The 20,610-nt window shown below is 43.1% G+C and overlaps 1 protein-coding gene across 3 annotated transcripts in view; it reads right to left on the reverse strand.

Annotated features, from left to right (window-relative positions):
- The window catches only part of IQCA1 (IQ motif containing with AAA domain 1), a 165,060-nt gene that overhangs the window by 35,915 nt on the left and 108,535 nt on the right, over nt 1-20,610 (reverse strand). For all 3 annotated transcript variants that reach the window (XM_063115154.1, XM_063115147.1, XM_063115137.1), the window contains 2 exons: nt 5,975-6,082; nt 2,586-2,785 (listed from right to left, as the gene is read on the reverse strand). In XM_063115154.1, the coding sequence (XP_062971224.1) occupies nt 2,586-2,785; nt 5,975-6,082 (308 nt within the window). The remainder of the gene's footprint in view (nt 1-2,585; nt 2,786-5,974; nt 6,083-20,610) is intronic.

A 20,610-nucleotide genomic window follows, 5' to 3' on the forward strand; every position in this document is an offset into this window, starting at 1 on the left:
AATGAACAAAAGAGGTACTGCCAAAAAGACAATGGAGGAATTTAAATGAAATACTGAAACATACTGAATTAACTCAAAAGACAGCAGGAAAAGAGAAATAGGATAAAAAAGAGATGGGACAAATGGAGAACAAATAGCAAAATGTAGACCTGATTCAACCGTCTGAATAATTGCATTTAATGTAAATGGAGCCAATTTATGCTCCAATTCAATGGCTATGTTGTCAGATTGAACAGGAAAGCAAAACTAACCATGTGCTATCCCTAAGAAATGCATATTAACTATAAAGACATAGATACATCAAAAATAAAAGAGTTTAAAAATATACCATCTGCAGTAAGCTTAAGAAAGCTGATGTGGCTATGTTAGTATTAGACCAGGTAGACTTCAAGACAAGGAGTATTTCTAGAGAGAAAAAGAGACATTCATAATGATAAAACAATGAATCAGGAAGACATAACAGTCCTAAATTAGGTTGCATCTCATACAGTACTCCAACATACTGAGGCAACAACGGGCAGAACTAAAGGGAAAACTATAGAAATCCATGTAGTCTGAGGTTTTAACACCCTCTTTCAGTAACTGATAGAGTAATTACACAAGAAAACTCACAGTGAGAGAAAGGAAAGGCAAGTCACAGAATGAGAGAAAACAGTGTAATACACATATCTGGCAAAAACTTGAATCCAGACTGTATAAAGAAATCTTACAAATCACAAGACCAATAATCCAATAAAAAGCAGGCTTGAAAAGACATTTCAAAAAAAAAGTCATACAAGGACCAAAATGCACATGCAAATGGTGGTTACAAAGTTGTGTGCACTTTTCAAAGCTCACAAACATGTATACTTAAGATCCGTACATTTCTCCAAGTCTAATTTCTGCCTTAATAAAAGTATTTCAGGAGAAGCGGGGATAGTGAGAGGTTGGTTAATGGACACCAAATTAAAGCTAGATAAGAAAAGTAAGTTCTAGTGGTATACAGCAGTGCTAGACATCTATAATTAACAGTAAGTTATTGTATGTTCTCAAATAGCTAGAAGAGAGGAGCTCAAATGTTCTCATCATGAAGAAATGACAAATTTTTGCAGTGATGAATCTGCTAACTTCCCTTATTTGATCACTACACATCATATACGTGTATTGAAATATAACTCTGTAATCCACAAATATGGTCAATCAATACATTTCAATTGAAAAAAAAAATACCGCAGGAGAAAAAAGAGGAGAGGAACCCAAGTTTGAATCATAGCTCAGCCACTTGATCTCAGTGGCCTTGGGCAAGTCACTTCACCTCCCAGAGCCCCAGTTTCTTTATCTGTTCATGGAGGAGATGAGAACTCCTCAATGGGCTGCTGTGAAGATTAGATGTAACAGGGGATCCGGCCTCTTCGTCCCCCACCTACCTTCCTCCACTCCCACCTACCAGCTCTTCAAAGTTCTAAAATATTTTGAAATACTCAAAACTACTGAGTTAACCTGAACAATCCAATGGAAACATTAATCCAATGGAAAGTAGGTAAATGACTCTAATAGACATTTCAAAAAAGAAGTCATACAAGGACCAGAAAGCACATGAAAATGGTGGGTACACAGTTGTCACCTCCTGGAGTCCTTCAGAAGGGAGAAGAGCCGAGTGGGGAAGGTCCTGAGTAGCTGCAGCGGGCGGGACCCGTGGCTCAGGGAAGAAATCCTGCTGCTGTCGCTTCCTCAGCCGTGCATATTAGCACCATACTGAAGAGGAAACATTCCTATCTGTTCATTGTTCCTATAGACTGTTGTGTTTATAACCACCTCCCATGCTCTAGAGCCCCTTAGAAAGCAGATGCAGAACCAATTTCCAACCTCTAGTATTGGACAGTGTTTGCAACCAGGTAGGTTTTCGATACAGTAAAAGCCAGCATTCTAGCAACTAAAAGAGAATTGAACAGCATAAGGGTAACCTTGACATCCTTAACCAAATAAAAATTAAATCCTACAGTCTTAATACTGAATATTCTGTATCCAAATTCTTTAAAACGCATTTATTTTGGTGAGAAAAAAAACAGACCCTGGGAGGTTAAGAGCTTAGCTAAGATCACAGAGCTGGGTAGTGGGTTTGATCTTTTAGGACAACCTGTCTCCGACCCTGTGATATCACTGTGTGGCCGGCTGAGTTTCCTGCAGACTCCTCCACAGGTACTGTGGAGGAGCTCATGCACAGAAGATACTGTAGCTTGGCAATTCTTGCCACATGAGAAGGGATACCAAAAACCCAAATATCTGATGTCAATTATTAAAGAGAGTTGGGCTGGAAAAAGAAATTGTGGATTGAATTTTCAATGAGACCTGCAAGCATTTCAGAAAGGATTTCTGTGGCAGGAGGGGGGCGATCTGGATGGCACAGTAGGGTGTTTATGCGAAGAAAGAAACTGTTTCTAATTGTGGATGCTCAGCCAGACGCAATAATGAAGCCATTTACAGGAGGATGTCATGGGGATGTTTAAGAGCGACATGCTCGTCGGCCTAAGGAAATTATCTGCAGGATTTGGAAATGTAATTTGAAAAGGGGAGGAGAATTGGAAACCAAGAAATGTAATAGGTACCTTGAAGACGACATGCAGCATCATTTCGAGGCCATTTTTGCCAGGGTATTTCCCAGCAATGTTAGATGGGGACAAGTTGAATAGGTTGGCTCCCGTTTCTGTGCAGATGGCATGGACTAGCATTTCCTTCCCTACCCCAGACGGCCCAACCAACAGCAGCGACTTCACCAAAGGAGCTTTCTCATGCACTGCTGCAGAACCTAAAAAAGGCAGAGGCAAAGGCTCTAAAATCTCGCCAAGAAAATCAGTGGTTCTTAGACTAGGATACTGCCAGGCTGTCACTGTGTTGAGTGACCCCTAGTTTCTGCAACAGTGATAAATGTGTCAAAAGCATTTCAAACCAGAGGCATGCCGTCCATCCCAGCTGTCTCTGTGACACCCTTAATTTGTATGTCAGGCCTTGGGGTGAAGCCACCAGGTCTCGGTTGGTCCTCAGTACCCTTCTTCCCCACCCACACCACTATTGCCCTCAAACTCAGGATGTTGAAGTGCATTCCTGCAATGCTTACCTCTGTTTTTTTTTTTTTTTTGGAGGGGGTTTCTCTGCTTGTCAGCAGAGGCATTAAGTCCTCTGAATGGTTGGGAAGAGGAAGGCAGAGACAGAGACAATGCGGCTGACTGAGAAGTATGCATTTCCCTGGGACCCTCCCTCTTTCCTAGCATTGAGTGGTTCTTATATGATAAAGCAGAAGACCGAGGTCCCTGCAGCAGTAATCAGAACTTTGTTCTCCTGCCACGGCTTCTAGCTTGTCAGTAATGGCAGAGTTAAATGTGACACTTGATAATACAGTGACTTGATTGATTATAGTCATTCAGAGGTTCATGCCTCATACTTTCAAGCACTGCCGATCTCCTGGAGCCCAGAATGGGACACAGGCTTGACTATTCTCCATTGCAGTGACACAGCACGGCACGTATTGGGCACTAAGTAATAGTGAACAGAGTTAAATCCCGGAAAATGTTGTGATCAAAACATCTACTATCATATTAGTTTGCCTTTGGTCAACTACTGCGCTCTTTTTGGTCAGCTGTAAATAAGTCAATAAAATTATTATTGTGCTTTCTTCCCTTTCTTTTTTTCTTGTGTAATTGAAAAGATATGGGACATTTACATGATAGTTAGAGACATAATTTTTATGGTTACCTGCCATTCTGCACATAAACTTGAAAAGTAATTGAACAAATTCTCATTAAAATGAAATTAAATAAGCACGCTTTATTTGAGGTTAGTGAGGGATGCTGGTATGTGATATGGTAAGGAGATACTGTTTCTAAGACAGAAAAAAAAGATGCTGTTCATGTCCGTTGAGAAGACACCCAGGTGTGGAAGGCTGCTCTGTGCATGGCCCTGGCTAAAATGTGAAAAAGACTCAGGATTTGCTGTCTGGAGTTCATGGCCAGGAGGGGAGCTGAGATCTGAGCGGATATAACTAGAATGTGAAGTAAACAGTACTGAGATCTACGAGAGCCACAGAGAGTTCAGAGAAGAAACTAATTCCACCTGGAGGGCTTGGGCTGTTCTTGCAGGAGAAGGTGGCATCTGAACTGGCCTCGGAAGACCAGGCACAATAGGAACGTGCAGAGAAGGGTGTGTAGGAGAAGGTTCCAAATGATGGGGACACAGGACACAGGCCTGCATAAAAAATCAGGTTAGTATTAGCGGAGCGAGTGGCAGGGAATTCCGACTGGTGAGGTGGCAGGGGACGACAATAGGGGTGCGAGGGAGGCTGGTGCCAGCTCTTCCTGCCTGTCTCGCAGAGTCACCAAGAGACACAGCACATTTCCAGCTTTCACACATAAGCCCTTTTCCACTTGGGAGGATTAAAGAGTAACAAGGAAGCCAGTGTACCGTGTCCTAAACCCAGTATTGCCTCTTCCTGACCTCGTGACTCGGAGGAATTTCCTCCGCATCTTGGAAATGCTTACTAATGACCCTGTGAGGGCAGGACAACGTCCACCTGGACGGGGTCTGGCGGGAAACAAAGCAGCGGTGTGAAACTTCTGCGGACGCTGTTTCTGCTCCGTAAGCATCCTTCTCCCTTCCTCCACTCCTGATCTGCAGGGGACAGTAACATTCCAGGAGGGTAGGTGAACGCTAACCAGACACATCCTTTCCCTTATCTACCAAGGTGGCTTTGGAGCCTAAGCCCTAGTCTGGGAGCCCAGGCTGCAGCTGGTGTTTTCTGACCAGGTGTGGACAGTGTCTGTGTGGAGATGTCCTCAGCATGCTCAGCTGAGTGGCCCAGTTTGTTAATCTGAGCAGTGGCCACCACCGAGGTGACCTGAACAACTGGGCCCCAAACCACATTCCTTTTCATGACAGGATGCTATTATGGAATTTAAATAAAGCACCTGAAGGCTTATCTGTGCAGACTTCATCTGCCTGACTTGTTTATGCATTCCAGACATGCCACAAAACCTCTGTCCTGAGAACAAACATCTCCGGGCTCTGTGAGATGGAGTGGTATGGACAGCAGGTTCCTTGGTGGCAAAGGGAGGGCTCGGATGGGGGAGTTATGCTTCCTGAGTGCCCTTCTGTTATGCTTTCAAAGCCAGCTTCGAAAGAGCAGGTATCACCTCGTACCCGCAAGCTGAGGAAGTGACATGTACCACCCTTATTTGCTAGGAACGCCCCTAAAAACCTGTTAGCTCTTGGTGTCCTACTTTACTGCCTTCCACCACACTGTGATGAGGTATGAAGTCTAATCTATTTTATTTACATTGACTCCATAAATATTATGTATTTATTTTGTTGACCCCAAATTATGTTGGCCCCAAAATGTGATATATTTATGTTATATAATTTATATTATATATTATATATATAATTTATGTTGACCCCAAATTCCATTACTACTTCTGACATTAAGTTAGAGGAGGAATTAACTATTTCTTGCCAATAAGCTTAAATTCTTATTTTAGACAAAGTGGAACAATGTTATAAGTGTTCAGACTACTCCCATCTCATTTTGAGGCAATTTAAACAAACAAAAAATGATTTCTATTTCAGAATTGTTGTCAGAGCACAGCCTGGCAGGAGTTTCTGTCCCTGCCCCAGGTGACTCAGGTCATACACATATTAGAGCCATAAAAAAGAAAAGCGAATTAGAGCAGCAGATATCCGTGTTACTGAGAGCCCACCTCTCTTGCATCACCCGGCACGCCACAGAGCTCTGGCACGTCTGTCTAAATAATCACTTATTTAGCAGTGAGAATGAACTTAGCAAAAACTGGTTAAGCCTTAAAGGTGAGCATTATTATTGAATGGAACTATGCAAAAGTTAAGCTGCAATGCACCTGTGAGGACAAACAGAAACCCACTGTCAAAGCCAGCCAGTGGAGCACCCCTGCTTGTAGAAAAGGCACAACAGCACCTGTGAAGTCTTTACCTAATGGCAAGATCCCGTACAATGTGATGAGCTGCCTGACATCCAGGAGGGAAGGCATGGGTTCTATGGATAGCTGGCGAAGAGTGGTCCCCAGGTAGTTGTACTCACCTGGGGAGAAAAGAAACAGAGGATAAATGAATGGGAAACACTGCCGGTCTGAGCTGCATAATTTTGGCACTTGCAAAATAATCACAGAATCCAAATTTAACATTTCAGAGCAAATCTAATCATATTATGGAATCTTTATGAAGAACACATCTCTCAGATAAAGGTTTGGAGAAAATCCATCCAGCCAAGAAAGCACTGCTATAGTAGCTGTAGTAAACTGGGAATTATGTTGATTGTTACACCAACCTCCTAATATTTTTAAAAATAACATTTGAATATTGGGTTATGCGAAATGGGACAAAGTTCTAAAATGAGGGACATACAAAGAAGGCTAAAATATGATGGATTTTGCTTTATATATATTCCAAGAGATTATGTATAACATTTGCACAAACTTTAAAAATGAACTGCTTAAGATCCATGTGAAATTTGTATTGGAGCAGTGTAAATCTTAATCTAAAATGCAGTCATTTGAAAGGAAGGGTATGAGTCTAATTTAGGATAAATAGAAACATCTCCTTTTCAGGGTAATATTCATTTACATTTTTATCATTTTTAAAAGATTACCAAAGGAATAATATAGAAATAAATCTTTACAGGTTTAATTAGAAGATATCAAAGGGCTTAATTGTAACTAGTCATAAATCTGAAGTGTTATTTTCTAACTAATTTAGATAAGGTCACCAAGAAAATTAGTTTAGCTGTCTCCATTTATCATGAGGATGGACCTTTATAGGCTCATATGATTTTCTTTAGATTTGTATCTGAATCTGGAGTAAAAATACTCAATGAATGAATCACAGTGTCTTGACTTTTGTTTTCCTGATGCTTTCTTCCTATAACAAGTACTGACCTTGCAGAGCTTTTGACATTATAAATGTATGACAAATACAATTTGCACATTCATGTGTATATGAGATCCTAAAATACTAAAAGCTTTTAAGCATTTTCAAATGCTAAAAGAATTAGAGTTAATATTCAGATAATAATTGCTGTTTTGTTGTGGAGGGCTTCCTTTCAAAGCCTCCACATGAAAAAAAAAGTCCTCTGCAAGGACGACGGGTACGGGTTGGGAGGATGAGTAATAATGAGAACTTCCATTACAGCTTCAGATACCCGCGTTTTTTAATGAGCAGGTAATAAATAGAAGAGCGGGTAATTTAGCCTCCACTAGAATAGAAAGAGATCCTGTAGCAACCATCAAATCCAGTGCTGACAGCCAGTAAACAGGACATCAGAGGTGATATGAAAGGGACCCCAATTTCCCTGCTTATGTAAATTAATATCCAGATGCAGCATATTTTCTAGAACCTAACAGATTTTATTAAGACAAATTTTATTAAGTTGAATTAGTGGGTGTTGGTTCCCATAGAGTGAAGGGCACAACCAGCCTGAGCTGTTTGCCAAGCTCTGAGACTCACTCTGAAAGCATATTACTGTGTTTTGCTGTGTCCAGCATGGAAGCCATACCCCTGTCCCATCCACTTATTCAGAGCTTAGAAAGTTCAGGATTCCCGGCACAAGCACCAAGACCTCCACAAGGGAGAGAAGAAGAAAACGGCAGATGAAAAGATATTGAGACAGAGGGCATGAAGAAAGGGTCAGGTAACCCAGAACAATGGAAGACAAAGAAACAGGGACTGTGTTATGGGTTGAACTGGGTCCCCTTACAATTCGTATGTTGAAATCCTAATCTCCAGTATCTCAGAATGTGACCTTATTTGGAAATAGGGTTGTTGCAGATGCATTTAGTTAAGACGAAGTCATTAAGGTGGGCCCTAAATCCACAAGGACTGGTATCCTTATAAAAAGGAGAAATCTGATAGAGAGATAGATGTGCACAGAGGGAGAACGCCATGCAAACATGAAGGCAGAGATGGGCTGATGCTTCTACACACCAGCAAATACCAAAGGCGGCCAGAAAACCACTGGAAGCTGAGGGAGAGACCTGGAATGGATTCTCCCTCACCGGCCTCAGGAAGACCCCACCCAGCGGACACCTTGACTTTGAACTTCCAACCTCCAGGACTGTGAGCCAGTCCTTTTCTGTTGTTTACGCTCCCGTCTGTCACACTTGCTGGGCAGCCTCAGCAAACTAATACAGAGCGAGTAAAATAATTGAAGGAATAAGAATGTTAACAGCACAGCTAAAAAAGTAATGAGAAATAAAAAACATTTGAGAAATAACAGATGAAATCAGCCTCTTATGTTTCCATTCTACCTCACACAGAATTAAAAAGAGAGTGAAGAATGGAGCAATCTGTAAAAAGCACTAGCTTCTAAGTAAGTTTCTCAAAGCCAAGGGGCGAGAGAACGCAGGAGGCCCCGTTGGGCTGGCGGGCTTCCCAGAGGCACAAGGACAGCCGGTCATTTATGTCCCCCCGCTTCCCCCATGCACTGCGAGGACTGCACGTGGCATCATCTTCTAGTAACAAGGACAGGGATACAGCGCTAGGCAGTTAAACTCCAGGGGCATCAATCTGTGTACAAAGTTTGCTGGGGATGTTGGAGGTTACATTTACGTCCCACGCAGGCTACCAGCTTCCAGAAGGAGGTGTAAATGTCCTGGTTACTCAACAGAGGGGCTACTATGCGTTAACTTTCTGATGCAACGGCTCTGCCAAGGTCATGATGTGTGAGCGCACTCGCGATTCCAATGCTACAGATGTTTTTCTTATGCAAGTATGAAAATCATAGCTTCTAGGAGTGAACTGCTGGGAATGCGTTGAGTCCTCCAATCTTTGGGGCAGGCTATGAACACCAAGGGGAATGTGAAAGACATTAACCCAGCCTGGGTCAACGTTTCAACCAAACGCCGAGTCACTGAACATGGGCGTGGCAGGACGATTTAGGGGAATGCTAGTCTGTGTGTGCTCTCCCTGGGTGTCCCCTCAAGTGGGTGGCCAGCCCTCTCTGTGCTTTGTGTTTCTGTGAAGTGCACAGGGAAGGAGGCATGCCGAGGCACCAGAAAGCCCACGGCCCCTCCTCTTACCAGCACAGCCCCGAGCCCACCTAAGCTGGGCGATGACACCAGCATCCGCAGGAGCAGAAACGGGAGCAGGGGCAGTAGCTGACCGCTGTGCCCAGCATGGCTGGGGTGCGCTGTCTAGTAACTCCTTTAATAGTCACAGCAATTTAATGAGGCAGCTGCTGTCATTAACCCCATCCTACACTGGTGGAAACAGAGACAGAAAGATTAAGGAAAGGACAAGCGTCTTGGAGGGAGGCAGCTTCAGAAGGCAGGAAGGGAAGAGAGACAGCCTGGGAAGAAGAGAGCTGTGGGCATGGGGGTCTTCATGGGCACCAGGTCTAGAATCTCTCTGCAGTACCCTGGGACTACCTGGGAACTGGGGACCTTGGTGATATCTGCAGGTGGGGGCAGGGGTTCCCAAGAAAGACTTTTTGAATAACCTTGTCGGGGTTTAGAGCTTGTGAAGCCAAGTGATGGAGTTTGGATTTATTGTCCTCCCAGAACTCATGGAAATCTGATCTCCAATGTGGCAGTTTGGGTCATGGGGGCGGATCCCTCATGAATGGATTAATGCCCTCCCTGGGGGAGGGGGGGATTAATGAGTGAGTTCTCGCTCTATTAGTTCCCACGAGAGCTGGTTGTTTAATAGACTCTGGCACCTTTCCTCTCTCTCTCTCTCGCTTCCTCTCACCATGTGATCTGCTTGTACCCACCGGCTGCCTGCCACTTTCCGCCATGAGTAGAAGCATCCTGAGGCCTGTGCCAGATGCAGCTGTCCCAGAATCATAAGCCAAATAAACCTCTGTTCTTTATAAATTACCTAGTCTCAGGTATTTCTGTTATAGCAACACAAAATGGACTAATACACCAAGTTAAGGTGACTTGAGGAAAGTAAGGACATGTGCTAGTTCTTGCACACCTGAGACTGTGGCAGGAGCTTTGGGTGCAGGGCTAGTACTTGGAGCGGGGTGGTGAGCAGGGGCAGTGCTAGAGAGGAGCTGGTAGCAGAGACTGGAGGTCTGGGCCTCAGGGGAGTGGGACATTGTGGGCTCTGCACTGCAGGCTCAGCATCCTCTGGCTCCATTTCCTCCTCTACAGCACTAACCTGCTATGATTCTGACTATTGGGATTTGAGCAGTGTTCAGAGGAGAGTGGAATTACTAATCTGAAGGCTCTGGAAACCAGCTTCATGTCCCAGCAGTGCCGAGAGGGGCTGATTTGGGTGGAGGGTTCCTGGTCTGGTGGGAAATGTACAGGCCATGGAACCATGTTCTGTGTCTGGGGGTCCATGTTCCTGCCCCACCTGGATGAGAAGCTGAGGAGGTTCGGCCCCCCTGCCTTGCTCTCCCCGTGTAGATGCAGGACAAAAGGGCTCTGAGCGCCCAGTGCTTGCAGCGCAGGCCCCTGGAACAGCAGGATGGGTAGGTGGGGGTGCCTGGATCCCCCTCTTGTTAATTCTCTTCTAAGACAAGACCACAAGGCACGACTACCTGAGTGCTGAGGACAGGGTGTGTTCCAGAGGCAGGCGGGTGTTTACAAGCCCCTAAACTCAGCTGATGAGGAAGTGGCTCCCCAGCCGTACCAGAGCCCAGTTCCCCCAGTGTGGGAAGCCTGCAATGCCAGGCCGTGGAGGGTAACCACAGGCTCGCTGTTCGTTGAACTCTGCTCAGGGATCAAACAACATTTTGCATCATCCCAGGGATGACGCTCCTCCACGTGCCCACCCCAATCGCAGCTCTCTCCCTCTTGCCAAAAGAAAGCACTGTCCCAAATTGCACAGTGATCTCTTCCTTGTACTTTTTTATAGTGTTATTACCAAAGTGCACATGCTCAGAGGCTAGTCTGTCGTAGGTCAATCTTAAACTTCGGGTTCCCTTTATCCGTTCTCTTCTGTGCAGTGTAGGAAGAAGCTGGGTGTCCTCCCACAGTCTGGACTATGCTAACTGCATGCACGTGGAGGGTCCACTGTGTTCCTCTGCATGTCCTGCAAACTGGCTGCTGCATCCAGAGGCGTGGTCACACTGAGATTCAGCACTGTTGGCAAGACTTCAGGATGTTTTCTTTCTTTTTTTTTTTTTTTAATTTTATTTTGTCAATATACATTGCAGCTGATTATTGTTGCCCATCACCAAAACCTCCCTCCCTCCTTCCTCCCTCCTCCCCCGACCGATGTACCCTCTGTTTGCTTGTCGTATCAACTTCAAGTAATTGTGGTTGTAATATCTTCTCCCCCCCCAGTTTTTTTTTTTTGGTGTGTGTGTGTGTGTGTGTGTGAATTTATATATTAATTTTTAGCTCACACCAATAAGTAAGAACATGTGGTATTTGTCTTTCTGTGCCTGACTCGTTTCACTTAATATAATTCTCTCAAGGTCCATCCATGTTGTTGCAAATGGCAGTATTTCATTCGTTTTTATAGCTGAGTAGTATTCCATTGTGTAGATGTACCACATTTTCCGTATCCACTCATCCGATGATGGACATTTGGGCTGGTTCCAACTCTTGGCTATTGTAAAGAGTGCTGCGATGAACATTGGGGAACAGGTATACCTTCGACTTGATGATTTCCATTCCTCTGGGTATATTCCCAACAGTGGGATAGCTGGGTCGTATGGTAGATCTATCTGCAATTGTTTGAGGAACCTCCATACCATTTTCCATAGAGGCTGCACCATTTTGCAGTCCCACCCACAATGTATGAGAGTTCCTTTTTCTCCGCAACCTCACCAGCATTTATCGTTCAGAGTCTTTTGGATTTTAGCGATCCTAACTGGGGTTAGATGGTATCTCAGTGTGGTTTTGATTTGCATTTCCCGGATGCTGAGTGATGTTGAGCATTTTTTCATATGTGTGTTGGCCATTCATATATCTTCCTTAGAGAAATGCCTACTTAGCTCTTTTGCCCATTTTTTAATTGGGTTGCTTGTTTTTTTCTTGTAAAGTTATTTGAGTTCCTTATATATTCTGGATATTAATCCTTTGTCAGATGTATATTTTGCAAATATTTTCTCCCACTCTGTTGGTTGTCTTTTAACCCTGTTAATTGTTTCTTTTGCTGTGCAGAAGCTTTTTAGTTTGATATAATCCCATTTGTTTATTTTTCCTTTGGTTGCCCGTGCTTTTGGGGTCATATTCATGAAGTCTGTGTCTAGTCCTATTTCCTGAAGTGTTTCTCCTATGTTTCCTTTAAGAAGTTTTATTGTTTCAGGGTGTATATTTAAATTCTTAATCCATTTTGAGTTGATTTTAGTATACGGTGAGAGGTATGGATCTAGTTTCATTCTCCTGCATATGAATATCCAGTTATCCAAGCACCATTTGCTGAAGAGGCAGTCCCTTCCCCAGTGAATAGGCTTGGTGCCTTTGTCAAAGATCAGATGGAAGTAAGTGTGTGGGTTGATTTCTGGATTCTCTATTCTATTCCATTGATCAGTGTGTCTGTTTTTATTCAGTACCATACTGTTTTGGTTATTATAGCTTTGTAGTATAGCTTAAAGTCAGGTAGTGTTATGTCTTCAGCTTTATTTTTTTGGCTCAGCATGGCTTTGGCTATGCGTGGTCTTTTATTATTCCATATAAGTGTCTGGATAGTTCTTTCCATTTCTGAGAAAAATGTCTTTGGAATTTTGATGGGGATTGCATTGAATTTGTATATCACTTTGGGTAGTATGGCCATTTTCACTGTGTTGATTCTTCCAATCCAAGAGCATGGGATATCTTTCCATCTTCTTGTATCCTCTCTAATTTCTCTCAGCAGTGGTTTGTAGTTCTCATTATAGAGATTTTTCACCTCCTTGGTTAACTCAATTCCTAAGTATTTTATTTTTTTGGTGGCTATTGTAAATGGGCAGGCTTTCTTGATTTCTCGTTCTGCATGTTCACTATTGGAGAAAAGAAATGCTACTGATTTTTTTGTGTTGATTTTGTATCCTGCTACTGTGCTGAAATCATTTATCAATTCCAACAGTTTTTTTGTAGAGGTTTTAGGCTGTTTGATATATAGGATCATGTCATCTGCAAACAGTGACAGTTTGACTTCATCTTTTCCAATCTGGATGCCCTTTATTTCCTTCTCTTCTCTGATTGCTCTGGCTAGTACTTCCAACACTATGTTGAATAGGAGTGGTGAGAGTGGGCATCCTTGTCTAGTTCCTGTTCTTAAAGGAAAAGCTTTCAGTTTTTCCCCATTCAGGATGATATTGGCAGTGGGTTTGGCATATATGGCTTTAATTATGTTGAGATACTTTCCCTCTATACCTAACTTATAGAGGGTCTTTGTCATGAATGAGTGCTGAACTTTATCAAATGCTTTTTCAGCATCTATAGAGATGATCATATGGTCCTTGTGTTTGAGTTTATTAATATGGTGTATCACATTTATTGATTTGCGTATGTTGAACCAACCTTGCATCCCTGGGATGAATCCCACTTGATCATGGTGAATAATTTTACGTATGTGTTGCTGCATTCTGTTTGCTAGTATTTTAGTGAGGATTTTTGCATCTATATTCATCAAGGATATCGGCCTGTAGTTTTCTTTTTTGCTTATATCTTTACCTGGTTTTGGTATCAGGATGATGTTTGCTTCATAGAATGAGTTTGGGAGACTTGCGTCTGTTTCAATCTTTTGGAATAGTTTGTAAAGAATCAGTGTCAATTCCTCTTTGAATGTATGGTAAAATTCTGCTGTGAGTCCATCTGGTCCTGGGCTTTTCTTTGTTGGGAGCCTTCCGATAACAGCTTCAATCTCCTTTATTGTTATTGGTCTGTTCAGATTTTCTACATCTTCATGGCTCAGTTTTGGGAGCTTCTGTGTGTCCAGAAATTTATCCATTTCCTCCAGATTTTCAAACTTGTTGGCGTATAGTTGTTTATAGTAGTCTCGAATGATTCCTTGTATTTCAGATGAATCAGTTGTACTTTCGCCTTTTTCATTTCTAATTTTGGTTATTTGAGTCTTCTCTCTTCTTTTTTTTGTTAGCCATGCTAATGGTTTGTCAATTTTATTTATCTTTTCAAAAAACCAACTTTTTGATTCCTTGATCTTTTGAATTGTTTTTTTGGTTTTAATTTCATTCAGTTCTGCTCTGATCTTAACGATTTCTTTCCGTCTGCTAACTTTAGGTTTGCATTGTTCTTTTTTTTCTAGTTCTTTAAGGTGAAGTGTTAGGTTGTTCACTTGCCATCTTTCCATTCTTCTGAGGTGAGCATTTAATGCAATAAATTTCCCCCTTAATACTGCTTTTGCAGTATCCCACAGGTTTTGGTATGATGTATCATTGTTTTCATTAGTTTCAATAAATTTTTTGATTTCCTGCTTGATTTCTTCTTGGACCCATATGTCATTAATTAGAATGCTGTTTAATTTCCATGTGTTTGTATAGTTTCCAGAGTTTCGTTTGCTATTAATTTCTAGTTTTAATCCACTGTGGTCTGAGAAGATACATGGGATAATTCCAATTTTTTTGAATTTATTGTGACTTGATTTGTGACCTAATATGTGATCTGTCCTGGAGAATGATCCATGTGCTGATGAGAAGAATGAATATTCTGAGGTTGTTGGATGGAATGTTCTGTAGATATCTGCCAATTCCAATTGGTCTAGAGTATTGTTTAGATCTTGTGTTTCTCTACTGATTCTTTGCCTAGATGATCTGTCTAATATTGACAGTGGGGTGTTCAGGTCCCCTGCTATTATGGTATTAGTGTCTATTTCCTTCTTTAGGTCTAATAGAGTTTGTTTTATAAATCTGGCTGCTCCAACATTGGGTGCGTACATATTTATGATTGTTATGTCTTCTTGATGGATCAGTCCTTTTATCATTAAGTAGTGTCCCTCATTGTCTCTTTTTATGGTTTTTAGTTTAAAGTCTATTTTGTCAGATATAAGATTAGCTACTCCAGCTCGTTTTTCTTTTCTGTTTGCATGGTAAATCTTTTTCCATCCTTTCACTCTTAGTCTGTGTGAATCTTTATGGGTGAGGTGGGTCTCTTGTAGGCAGCATATAGTTGGGTCCTCCTTTTTGATCCAGTCAGCCAGTCTGTGTCTTTTGATTGGGGAATTTAAGCCTTTTACATTAAGAGTTGTTATTGAAAGGTGTTGATTTATTCCTAGCATTTCATTGGTTGTTTGGTTGTCTTAGGTGTCTTTTGTTCCTTGCTTTCTGATTTACTGTTTGGTTTCTGTGTTTGTTGGTTCCTTAGGTTGTAGATAGTGTTTTTGTTTGTTTATTTTTTCTTCATGAATGCCATTTTTATTATACTAGTAGGTTTTATTTTTCTTGGGTTTTTATGGCAGTGGTAGCTATTTTTCAGGAACGAAACCCAGTACTCCCTTGAGGATTTCTTGTAAGGGTGGTCGTGTGGTAGTGAACTCCTGCAGTTTTTGTTTGTCTGAGAAATATACTATTTGCCCTTCATTTCGGAAGGATAGCCTTGCAGGGTAGAGTATTCTTGGCTGGCAATCTTTGTCTTTTAGTATTTTGAATATATCATCCCATTCCTTTCTAGCTTTTAGGATTTGTGATGAAAAGTCTGATGTTAACCTGATTGGGGCTCCCTTATAGGTGATTTGACGCTTCTCTCTTGCAGCTTTTAAGATTCTCTCTTTGTCTCTGAGTTTTGCCAACTTGACTATGACATGTCTTGGAGAAGGCCTTTTTGGGTTGAATACGTTTGGAGATCGTTGAGCTTCCTGGATCTGAAGATCTGTGATTTTTCCTATACCTGGGAAGTTTTCTGCCAATATTTTGTTGAATATGTTTTCAATGTGATCTCTGTTTTCCTCCCCTTCTGGAATTCCCATGACTCAGATATTTGAGCGCTTAAGGTTGTCTGATATCTCTCTCAGATTTTCTTCAATGTCTTTGATTCTTTTTTCTTTCTTTTTTTCTGCTTGTGTTATTTCAAACAGCCCATCTTCAAGTTCAGAGGTTCTCTCTTCAACTTGGACAAACCTGCTGGTTAAACTCTCTGTTGTGTTTTTTATTTCGCTGAATAACTTTTTCAGTTCAGCAAGTTCTGCTACATTTTTTTTTCAGGACATTGATTTCCTTGTACATTTCCTCTTTCAGGTCCTGTATACTTTTCCTCATTTCATCATGATGTCTAGCTGAGTTTTCTTGTATCTCATTCAGTTTCCTTAGAATTATCACTCGAAATTCTTTGTCAGTCATTTCAAGGGCTTCTTGTTCTTTAGGATCTAGAGTTTGAGATTTATTAACTTTTGGTGGTGTACTTTCTTGATTTTTTGTATTTCTGGTATCTTTTTTTGATGTTTATTCAGTGTGGCAGGGGGTTTCACAGTCCACCGGTTTGAGACTATTGACTAACTAAGATGTTGCTGTGGTTGCCAATTTGGTATGGCTACCTCTGTGACTGCTCAGTTGGCCTCTAGTGCCTTGTGTGTACGGTTGCCTCAGGTCTTGGGCCTCTCCTGGGAGCCATCTCTCTGTTCAGCTTGGACTCTGCTGGGCTGCTGGATCATGGGGCGGTACCGCAGGGTGTGTGATCTCTGCTGAGCTTTCACTTCCCGTGCAGGACTTCTCCCTGTTCCGCTCTGGCCCAGGCTGTTGGATCGTGCAGTGGCGACCCCACAGGGTGTGTGGTTTCTGTCGAGTCTCTGCCTCCCTAGCTGGATGTCTCCCTGCTCTGTGCGCACTGGGCTGGGCTGGGACGTGTCTTCTGCTACCCTCGTCTATCAGCTGGGCCTTCAAGACCCTGCTTGCACCGCCTCGCCCAGGAAGTCTAGCAAGTTTCTGCTAGGCACAGATGACCGGTCGCTTTGGGTGCCTTTGTAGCACTGTGTAGATCTTTCTCGGGACTTATCACCTTCCTCCTGGTATCGCGGTTATTTGTGTACTTGTCTTATCTCCCACACCAGAGCTTAGCTCCTCAGGGGAGGAGCTCGCAGCACATGGTTCACCTTTGTATCCCCCCAGCGCGGACCAAGTCTGGTGCCTGCCCGCAGTCAGCTCTCTGGCAGGTTCAAGCGGACTTGGGAATTCTCCAACCACACTATTCCTAACCCAAAATTGGTTAGGTGTTTTTCCGAACTGGTGGCCGTAGGGATGGTATCTGCCTCCTAGTAACAGGAAGTTTACTGGAAGCCAGAGCCCAGGATGCGGTGGAGTGACAGTCGGCCCCGCCCGTACTTCCTTGCCCTCCCGACACTGGCCGGGGACGCCCCACGCTACCAGCCCCACCAGAGAACCATGGAGGGATTGGGAGGGGAGGCCAGCCCGCAGGTCCCGGGAAGCCCCACGCTGGGGCAAGCAAGTGGGAAGGCTCAGTGAGGAGCTGAGCCAGGTGAGGAGGACAGGCTTGGCTGAGCCGGGCCAGAGCTGCCACCACTTGAGAAAATTGAGGCAGCCCTGGGGGCGGTGAGTGGCCCGGTGATGCAGGCAGAAGCCGGGCAGGCGTCAGCCCCCCAAGCAGGGCCGGTTCGGGGGTCACTCAAAGGGCTGTGCCAGGTTGGGCTGCTCCCTCTCTGCCTCTGGTTTGTCGCCTTCCCCATTCTCAGCTCCCACCTCCTTGGGCTGCTCGCTCGGTCCCGTGGCACGCTTGGGCGCTCCCAGGAATCTTCTTTTATGCCGGCCTAAAAACTCGAATCATGAATGGGGCAGCTGGCTGCCTTCAGCGTGGCCCCAGCCTCCGGGATCCTGTCTGCATCCACAGCAGCCCTGGCGCCATGTTCCCTGTTTAGAGACTCGCTTTTGCAGCTAAGAAACAGTTCTTTTCCTGCTCCACACTTCAAAGCTGTTGCCTGTAAATGAGGCAGCCTCTCCTGCCAAGGGCAAAGTGGCGGTCAGCCCCCACGATCAGCCAGCAGCAGCGGTCCTCCCTTAAGAGATGGCGAGAGGAAGGTCCACAAGTTTCCTGGCTGCCTAAGGCCCAGTGGCCGCCTTTTCCACCTCAGCTACTCCGTGCCAACCGCCGCAGCCGCCGCCATCTTGAAGCCCTTTACGTTCAGGATGTTTTCTAAAACGTTTTTCCCCTTTCTTATATTTCTTGAGTTTTGTCACCTCATTTCTGAATTATTTTCTAATTGTATTTTGTGTTGTTCTTACACGTCTTCTACAATTTTTTAAGTATATTAGCTTATTTTGAAATAGTAGTTTCCAGTGTAGATCTGCTTTATGGGGATGGTAATTTTTCCTTATTCATTTTATCCTTATGGTAATTTAGGGTGGGCTTTGACCTTGAGCTTTTCATTGCTCAAATCTACGTGAGTTAACGCTCCCACACTTTTAGAAAAAGGTGTGGTCTAGGACAGTGTTTCTACTTACCTGGTGCTCCCTCTTCTGTTGTTCCATATATGTCACAAATACAGTGGCTTGCTTTCAGAGACATTCTGGCTCTGCTCCCCTCTCCCAACTTTTTCTGTTTTTTTTTTTCTGTTTCATTTTAATTTTCTATTCCTGTTCAATTTTGATTCTGTTCCCGAGAGTTTCCTCTTAGCATGGGGCCCCGTGTCTAGGTAGGGAGCTGAGGCAGGTTGCTTTCACGGGGTTACGAGATTTAGACTGCTCTAGCCCCTTCACAGTTTGCATTCTGGCCCTTTGCACACGTCTGCCAGTGCAGGGGCACAACCCCTCCCAGTTCCACTTCAACTCTTCCCTTGCCCAGTGCACTTTCCAGCTAGTGCTGCTGGTCATTTGGGGGCTCTCCTGTTCTCAGGTCCTTCAGTGTCCCCAGTGGCTTGTATTTTAGGGTCCAAGGAGGAAACCTTGTCATTTAGTTTTGGTGTGCCTTGCCTGTGGGTTTTTATTTTTGCTGCCTAGTTTCTCTATTTGTTATGTGGGGATTTGGGAAGATACACTGCCATCTTTTAAGCTAAGGATCTCAGCTGGGAAAACATAAGGAAAATATGGACAAGGTCAAAGAGTGCCAGCCCTTGGGGAAATTTGACTGATTTTGTTAGATTGGGTCATTTTCAAAGTCTCTTTTAGGTGGCTATCCCATCCACTTTGACCTTAGTCATCTTAAAGATGCCACCTGGAAACTGACAGATCACTGGAAAAATCCAGAATGGGTAAGAAATTTTAAGGAATTGAGAAATCAGTCCACAAATAGTTATTGAGAATCTACCATGTGCCAGGCACTGTACTAAGCACTAGGATCTTTTATTCAGAGATCCGAACCTGATATAAAAGACGTTCTGTTAAAATGGCCATTAAAAAAAATAAATAACAGAATGAACAGAATTAGGGGAATACATGAGAAAACTCTCTAGCCCTTGACTGAGAAATACTTAAAATAAATAGAAACCCAATACACATTCCACTATGCGTTCTGTCAAAACTCTTATACTATTAATAGGAAATGTGAAAGCTCTTCCAAGCCCTCAAGAAGGAAACAATCATCCTCTGATCAAGGGAAAATGCCAGGCTTCTGGCTCTCTCCTTGCAAAAAATTGGGTCAATGTAAACTTTAGAATGAATAATGATAGGACAGATTATAATACCTTGAATAAAAAGAGAAATCATGTGTCTGCACTGATACCACAACCATTTAAAAATATTTCCTACTTCCTTACAGAGGAACAGAATCTACTAAATGTGAAAGAAATGACAGAAAGAGAAAACCCCCATTTTACAACCACTGCAGCAATAGTCGATGCAGGCAAAGCCATCGGTGGATGCTAAGACGTTTGGGTGAAAGACTGTTGGGGACAGAATCTCCAGAGCCTCAAAGTCTCACGCACAGATTGCTCGTTGATTAGAAACAGAAAGAAGAAGTTTCACAATGGAAAAGTCTGGGAACAGCACCTCTGCCACATGATTAAACTCAATGTCACCAGTGATGGGACACAGTGGCACTGTGTGCCCCCGGGGGAAACCTGAAAAGGACGCACTATCACCTATGCGGTTTTCCTGTCAAAAACGTTCAACCTGAACAAATAACGAGGAAACCATCAAACAAATTCAACTGAGGGACAGTCTGTAAAACAGCTCAGATGCTTCAAAATTGTTAGTGTTGTGAAGGACTAAAACAGGCAAACTGTTCCAGATGACAGCATTAAAGGAGACTGATGAGACGGCAGCCACATGCACGACCCTTGACTGGATTTTAGGTTGAGAAAGACGGTTATAAAGGACATGATCAGGACTATGGGGGACACTGAATATTAATGATATATTTGGTAACAGTACTGTATGAATGCTAAATTTTCTGAGTGTGATTGTCCTCTTGTAGTTATGTAGGAGAATGTGCTCATTCATTGGAGAAACTTTTCTCATGGAAGTGAAAATAATATTTGCCTTAGGCGGCAGACTTATGAAGAATTTTTAAGCTTTAAGTGTGTTTTCAAGTCATTACATTTTTTTTTATAAAATTAGGAGAAAACATTGTTGAAGATTGTGATGCCAATGTCCCCACCTCTTTCCTCCAACGACTTCTGTCTCTACTGGAAGGAATCCCTCCTGTAAAGACTGTGTGTTGGGGAAGCATGAGGTGCTGCCCGCTGGAGACACTTTGTTGAAACACGAAAGCATAAACCATTCTTCATCACCTTAAGTCAGATTATGCCAGAAAGAATACCACAAGGAACCTTGTT

The sequence above is a fragment of the Cynocephalus volans genome, chromosome 1, assembly GCF_027409185.1.
Source record: "Cynocephalus volans isolate mCynVol1 chromosome 1, mCynVol1.pri, whole genome shotgun sequence".
Taxonomy (NCBI): domain Eukaryota; kingdom Metazoa; phylum Chordata; class Mammalia; order Dermoptera; family Cynocephalidae; genus Cynocephalus; species Cynocephalus volans.